The 8,239-nt window shown below is 36.8% G+C and overlaps 2 protein-coding genes across 2 annotated transcripts; both read right to left on the reverse strand.

Moving 5' to 3' along the window:
* Positions 1–1,122: 1,122 nt before the first annotated feature.
* Positions 1,123–2,073, reverse strand: LOC113574238 (odorant receptor 131-2-like). Its single transcript, XM_027005006.2, has one exon. The coding sequence runs from the start codon at positions 2,071–2,073 to the stop codon at positions 1,123–1,125; it is 951 nt and encodes a 316-aa protein (XP_026860807.1).
* Positions 2,074–5,289: 3,216 nt separating this feature from the next.
* On the reverse strand, positions 5,290–6,180 carry LOC113574239 (odorant receptor 131-2-like). Its single transcript, XM_027005007.1, has one exon. It carries the CDS (start codon positions 6,178–6,180, stop codon positions 5,290–5,292), a length of 891 nt encoding a protein of 296 aa, XP_026860808.1.
* Positions 6,181–8,239: the final 2,059 nt, after the last annotated feature.

Consider the following 8,239-nt stretch of genomic DNA (forward strand, 5'->3'; position numbering starts at 1 on the left):
CACTTTTCTGTGACTTTTCTAGAAAAACAAAGTTATTTTGGGTATTCAAGTACAACATCAAACACCGTGGCTGTTTCCAATGAAAGAAACTTCATTAGATGCCACCTCATTAGGACCACTTTGTTCATGGCAACATATAAACTTGATAAACTGGTACCAGCTCAATACCCACAACTATGCCAGTACCATGTCAGGGTTAATATATGGAGAATGGAACCATGCCCTAATAATTCATTTAACAGAGATGCTGACCAGACATGATCAGTGTAGAAGGTGGCTGACAAACTACATTTAATAAAGGGCTACAGTTAGTAAATACACCCTTATGAGATATACTGCAGTAATAAAATAATATAATGGCCAATGATTATAGGTACTAAGAAGATGTTCCTAATAAAGTGGTTGATGTGTGCTTATATCTTGTTTATTAAGCACACTTGAATATACTAGACCAGATCACATGTTCACTTTATTTAAAGTTGCTGAAACAAATGTGTTATGCACACGCAAAAGCACAAAACTTATGGAATCAGTGGATCCAATTTTTTTAAGTGTATAAGTGTTGAAAATTTTTTAGCCTATGACAGACACGGGTAAACAAACTGTTAAATTAGTATTGGTATGTGATCAATTGCTAAACAAATATTTGAATGTATTTTTAATCAACATTGCTGATCTAATCAACGTGTAATTATTTTTTCTTTTATGAAGACAAGCAACAAAGTGCAGATTTTGTCAAAAGGAACAAAGGATTTCCTTTTTGCTATAGATGTTTATGTGCTTGCAAGCAGCCATGTAGGTCATAGGATTTATTGAGGATGGCAGAAGCATATGCAGAGATGATCCCAATAACCCTCAATATTCAGCAACATTAAATATTAAAGAGCTCAACAAAAGACACATAGATTGAATTAATCAGTAGTCATCATTCATTTATGTGATATCCCTTATAAAACAGTACAAAAGAAGAAAAAAATGATGTTGATGATTAACAAACACTGCTAAAAGAAAGAAAAACCTTTACTGATAGTTCCAATAGTTACTTTACTTTCAAAAACAATTTATAAATTTAGTACAGTAACATGACATAATTGTATTAACTATATCAAATATATGAATATATTAATTTTCTTCATGCTGGTTGTCTACTCTTGCATTAGTTTTACACCGATTGCTCACAAAATACCGCTTGAGATACTTACAGAACCTTTGGTCACGGACCCCATATATAATTGGGCTTAGAAAACGTGGCATGATGTACACGATGAGGTAATTGGCATAACGCATCTCCAGGATGTAGCTGGGGAAAAGGACGTTTAGGACAACCTCGACACTGGGTGAAACATACGAGAGCAAGCACATGAGCAGCTGAGCAACGTGCAGCAGGATGGTGTTCCTCGCCCGCTGGGCCGATGCCTTCTGCACTGTGATGGCCCGTGCGGCGAATAGCACCCGGAGATATGTGTAGACAAGCGTGAGGAAGACCAGCAAGAAGTAGAGGGCATCAAAGGCCTGCCGCTTGTACAAGAGCATGTGGTCCTTGAAGACATTCTGGCGCAAGCAAAATACGGAAGATTGGAAGAAAGTGAGTGGCTCAGTGGCCAGCGTCACAAACAAGTCGGTGACATCGGGCACAACACAAATGAACCAGGTGAGGCCAATGAGGAGGTAGGTGCGGTGCACGGTGCAGATCTGGGCATGGCGTAGTGGAAGGCATACTGCAATGTAACGCTCCACAGCCATGCTGGCCAGGCTCACTGGGGTATTGCGTGTGGTGAAGACGGCCACGAGCAGGAAGATGCAGCAGATGGACACGTTGATGGTGTAGTAGATGTAGCTCACCACAAACAGGGCGACGGAGATGGTCAGCTGCACGGCATCATTGAGGACTGTGTGGATGAAGAGGATGTAGCGTGGGTCCTCATAGAAGGCAGGGTTGCTGAAGAAGGTAGCCACCACAGTGGCATTGATGTAGCTCAAGCTGAACCACAGGCCAACCAGAATGAAGTTCTTTGTGAATGCTATGGCGAATGGGTCTCGGCTCAGAACCTGCGGTCCTCTTGTTGAGTTCATAGCTCAGAAAATTTGTCCTAAAACAGAACACTGCTAAACATTTGAAGGAATACTATGATTAGTACAGGAGTACATTAAGATTCTGAATAAATATTAAAATATTAACAATAAATATTATAAATAGTTATAGTCTCATTTAAATGTATTTAATAAAATTTCCTTCTTTGTGAAATGTCTGTTTCAGCCCATACTGTCACACACAGCCCTTTACGCAAAAACAGTTCTGGACAAGATTTGGACTAGATATGTATTGGTGTGCCAGACACTGTTCTAGTTACTGCTTATAAACACTCATACCAGTCAACAGCAGCAATATTAACCTGGTTACATCTTAAAATGTTTTAGTGAAACTTTAGATCATATTACTAGTAATATAGTATTACATTTACATTTATGGCATTTATATAGTATTATATAGTATATAGTATATATAGTATCATAGAGTATTAAATGGTAATAACTGTACATAGTAATAACTATAATGTTTAGAATGTTTAAACATATATTGTCTGTTCCAAATTTAATGATATACTCTATTTGATAGAGAATATAAATATTTATATGATACAATATCCTGAGTATGACCAGAGAGCCATATACAATATACAATATACAAACATTTACAATAATGATAGTCTGTCACTAAACTATTTTTATTCTATTCAAAATCTTATATCTTCTACATTATGTTTTTATACAGTAAAACTGCCTTAAAGGTGGTCACAGTAGATGAAAAAATTTAAAAAATGTCATTTTAATTCAGCAATATATTCCAAGTATACAAATAACATCAGTTAATACCAAAAGAATGTTTCCATTAAGTTTACAGATAATTAAAACAAGTACCAACTGTCTAAGTTTGTTTTGTGAAGCATATATTCACACATCAGTTTGCTTGTGTGTATTACCAGCATAGATGCAGCTAATCTGTCTGAGTTCAAATGTACCTGTAGACTGTTTGTGTTAATTATGACATGTCACATTAATTGCATTGTGGAAAAAAACAGAATATATATTATGCATAACTTGTAAAATAATCTAACCATTATAATTTGCCATTATAATAATAATCCATTATAATAATGTGAATTACTGTGAATATTGTGAAATACTGTGAATTACTGCTCTTGTTAGTCAACACAACTAAGCTTCAGTCAGAGTAGCAATACTCACATCATTCCTGCTGGCTAGTGTCATGCTGATCAGTAAATGCTGACTTTTATATTTTTCTGTGACATCACAAACTACTCACAAAGAGCAATATCTATGGTATTCATGAACTGATGTTTTTGAACGTATAGATTCATTCATATATATATATATATATATATATATATATATATATATATATATATATATATATATATAAATATATAAATTATATATATATATATATATATATATATATATATAATTATTTTATTATTATTATTATTATTTTATTATTATATTATTATTTTATTATTATTATTATTTTTATTTTTATTTATTTATTTGTTTGTTTGTTTGTTAGTTTTTTTGCCTGGACATCCCTGGACTCCCTGGCTGTTGTGGGAGTCTGAGGTCTCTTTTGTGATTTTGCCAATAAAAGATTGGCAAAACAGAGCCTTCCCATTGTGGAACGTTCAAGAAGTTTTTTGTTTTTTTTTCTCTCAAAAATGCAACATAAAGTGCATAGAAGTTGTAGAGCAAAAAGCAAGCACAGGAACATACAGCAGTTTACTGTTGATGACAGAAATATGTTCTTCATTGCTGACTGCTCAGGAGAGTAGACCGAACCTCACACTGCTTACTGCTGACAGCATGCACTTCACTTAAGTGTCCTGCAAATTAGCTCTTACCGGTAGCCCAAATAGGCTTCCTGGAATAACTTCCCTAATAACTTCACCATCATCAGAAAATGTGTCTCTTATGCTGAAAATTACACTCATGAGACTCGAAACAGGTCTATGCTGTATGAGGCCTGGAAAATTCATTGTGACATTAGGCATATTCAGTTGACGTATTCAGTTTGTGTCACAGCTGAACATTTATCAGGCATTGCACATCCCAGAATTGAATAGCAGGCTTAGCATGATACAGCTGTATCTGGCGTAGACTATGAACTCATAGGTTAACAGAAGGTCTGTTCACCTGTTCAACAGATCTTTTTGGTTGGTGGACCACTCAGCAGTGACACTGACACATGCAACAACTCCAGTAGCCCTGCTATGCCTAAAAAACCTGTTCCAGCGCAGCACCCACAACCATGTCAATAACAGTGTTAACAAGATAGGGGTAGGTAATGCAAACAGATTTGTACACTTTGTACACAATTTGTACATGTAAAAATGGATATAAAAGTATGTACACCTAATATTGTGGCTAGTGAGTGTAGGTACAATGTACTGTAGATGTTTGTAATAAAGCAGCTGTTGAGTGAACATAAAGTGTGTTTATGTATATAACTACACAAAATATCCAGAAATTAATTCACACATCATTCATGAAAGAGGCAACTGGGAAACTCATTAATACTGTGCATAGTGACAAGATATTACAGTTCAGCTTCTGATTACAACAATATAATTACAATTTTCAAATGACTATAAAAGGTAGAGCACTTTAATAGGTACAGCTACAGTACACATGTTCAAGGTCAAAAACTGAAGCCTAATTGTAGGTTCAGATTTGGCCTCATGCTTAAATTACCTCCTACTAGCCTAATCCATCCTGGACAAAATCACGTAGTTGTTCTTATCTACAAAGTAAAACAAACTAGACAGTGACTCTGGAAAGTGAGCTTTTAGAGTTTTTGCAGTAATGGTATAGGTGGTATGGGTACCCCGTATGGACTACATAAATATGTGCCATGTGAGCCTATGGTTTACCTTGTGTAAAGAATAGATTACTGTAGATGGCTTATAGCTGAAAAAATGGTTGCTGTTTAATATGTATATGACTGTTTATGTATTACTTATTGAAAGGATATACAAGGGATCTTGTAGAAAATGTGTTCTATTTCTCCATAGGTTAATTACAGTTTATTTACTTATGTTTATTCAAATACAATATATTTATATTAATTTTCATATGCTGGTACATATGAAATATATTCCAACTTTTCATTTATGCAGTAACAAATGCTACATTGATGCATTCAGAGCATGTCTGTAAGATACATGTAGGACACACAAATTCAGAGTTTTGCATCAAATAATTTGGGCTAAAAATCCCTTAGAAGGGCTGTATTTTTCCTTGAATCCCTCCTTTCTGCACATTACACAACAAATGCCTTTTCAGATACTTATGGAACATCTGATCCCTCAAGCCATACACAATAGGACTTATGAACCTCGGTAGGATGTGAACAAAGATATAGTTCATGAATTTTAGGTCCAGTGCAAACGCGGGAAAGCGCAAGACGAGCAAGCCCTCGAGGAGTGGGCCAATGTAGGTAAATATGCACAGCAGTAGCTGCACGCCGTGCAGTAGGATCGTGTTGCGAGCCTTTCTGGCATCTGAGCCAGCGGCCCTGGCTGCAAACGTGACCCTGAAGTAGGTGTAGACCAGAATGAGCCACACGAAGGACAGATAGACCATGTGCGAGATGTTCTTCTTCTCTATCAAGTATGGGTCATAGAACAGAGTGTCTCGACCGCATATGATGCGAGAGTTGAAGAACTGCATGGGCTGGGTGGCGAGGAGATAGAACAGGTCGGGGAGGATTGGGATAGCGCCCATCAACCAGATCAGGCCAATTATGATGTAGGTCCTGCGCACTGTACAGATCTGCACGTGGCGTAGCGGGTTGCAGATTGCAATGTAGCGTTCCACAGCCATGCTGGCCAGATTGAGCGGCATGTTGAGTGTGGTGAACACCGCAATCATTAGAAGGAAGCAGCACAAAGAGACATTGATTGTGTAGAAGATGTAGGAGGTGACGTGCATCACCATTGCTATAGTTAGTTGGATCATGTCATTTATAACCATGTGTATGAAGAGGACGTAACGAGGATTCTCACTAAAAATCTCATGCCTAAAAAAGGTGTGAACAAGGGAGCCATTGATGTAGTTGATGGAGAAGTACAAAGCCATGACTATCACATTTTTGGTAACAGCTGCCATGTACGAGTCCTTTGTCCTAGTTTGGGGGATGGAATCATTCGCTGAGAAGTTCATCACTTCCTCAGAGGTGACTGTAAAGAAAAGAACACCTTTTAGTATTCATTCCACAGTATATTACAGCATATTAAATACAGTATAGTCTTTTCTTCTTTAGCACAGGAACATGCAATATCTGAATTCATTTAATAGCCAAGCCAACTCTTTAATATAGAATTAAATTTGTTGCACTTTAATGATACTCTATAAGATGAGGATAATTTTGTTGTAGAGTCAGAAAATAAACAAATCACAAGGTCTTTTGAATCTTAATAATCTCCTAACCTGCTAAGTCCCGTATAAAAATAAAACATTTATTGGAAGTGCTTATATTGAGCATGAATACAAGAAGGTTATGGCCCCTCCCTGTTCCAGCTGAAATGCTCTGGAGTCGGATTCATGTGTCCACTCACTGCTTTTGATTTATGCAGGCATAGCCAACACCAGTGCAGAAGATTTCTTACAGCAATACACAGAGCCTCTGTATGCTCAGCTCAGTGGTGTTACTCTAGGCTGATCCTAGGTTAATAATTTTAGAAGGTCATAGGTTAAGGCAATATTGAACCAAGCACTGAATTGCATTTCTCAGCTACTTCATAACCAGTACTTCCAACATAAGCAGAACCATGACTTTATTATCACCTGCCATACAAACACACAAACACACACACACACACACACACACACACACACACACACACACACACACACACACACACACATACACTAATCTTGCTCACAGATAATTCTTAATTAAATGATTACACGGGTCTAGTGACTTGAGCTCATGACCTCTACTCAATCTCCAACAAATTAGTGTGTGATTCAGTAGGCCTGTTTGACAACTTTTGTATTTGACAGTTTTTATAAAAATTATGACATGGAATTAAGAGTTATGGAAAAAAAATAACTCTCTTTAAATAATCTCTTTAAATGTTGAATTTGAATCTCTGAAGCATAAACCAGCTGCTGATAATCCATAAGGAGGCTAGTGGAACCTAAATATAATTATTTGTGTAGTAACTTTCCTATGAAGCTACAGTTTTGGGGCTCCTACACTTGGTCATTTGAATCCAATATTTAAGAAGCTTTTAATTATATGAATTCTTCTTAATTATGTAGCCTAATCCATCTGTGGAAAAACACAGTAACATCATTCAAACCAGCTTTGTAATGGAACTATATGCCATAATTTGCAGATAGACTATGAGCCTGGGTGAACATGGCAGGGGCTTGTTCACACTTGGATCAATAGCTGCTACAAAAGAACCTGAAAGCCTTGTTTAGCAAAGCCTGTGAACCTGTTGGTTTGTCTCATTTTATTTCAATCTAATTAATTGCATCTATATATTTATGCTATACTAAGCATTAATGAAAATGCATACTCAGATTTAATCAGTCACTACATAAAATAAATAAATTCAGCCCTTCAGGCTAGATACTGATTACATTTATAGAACTTTATATCTTATTAAGGCTACAACTTCATACTTCATATTTGATTAGTTCATCCATGTTCACCGAATCTGAAAACCCTTGAAAATTCCAGTTTTTTCAGTCATTTTAATGCTGTTCATGTTCTTCAGTGGGATAATTTTAAAAATGTTCCTTGTTTATGTTTGTGTTTATGTTTTTCCAGAGCTGAGAATGAAACCCTGAGGCAGATAATAAAGGCTTGTGGGACCCTCTGACATTTCACATTCTCCTCTGGGTCCAGATTAAGAGCTCGGCAGGACAGGTAGTGGCAGTTGAGTGTTGAGCCCCTGAGCTCTCATTAGGGATGGCAGGAAAAAGGTCAACCCCAAATAGGGACACTTGTTTTTCAAAAACATGTGTTGCATCCCAGGGACTAATTAGGATGCCTATAGATGTAGGCAGTGAAGTTCAAGATGAGAAAAAGAGTGTCTCCAAAATCTTTAAAGGCAATTCTTGATCTTGTTTTGGCATGTTTATTAGGGCATCTCGGGGCATCACCTTTTGATTATGTGTAGAGTCTGTTGCATTACCACAGGGACTAAGGACC

Source organism: Electrophorus electricus, chromosome 3, assembly GCF_013358815.1.
Source record: "Electrophorus electricus isolate fEleEle1 chromosome 3, fEleEle1.pri, whole genome shotgun sequence".
In the NCBI taxonomy this organism is placed as follows: domain Eukaryota; kingdom Metazoa; phylum Chordata; class Actinopteri; order Gymnotiformes; family Gymnotidae; genus Electrophorus; species Electrophorus electricus.

Excerpts from the sequence above, each read along its gene's own strand:
- LOC113574239 (XM_027005007.1), bottom strand. The coding sequence starts at position 6,180 with ATGGCAGCTGTTACCAAAAATGTGATAGTCATGGCTTTGTACTTCTCC.
- LOC113574238 (XM_027005006.2), bottom strand. The coding sequence starts at position 2,073 with ATGAACTCAACAAGAGGACCGCAGGTTCTGAGCCGAGACCCATTCGCC.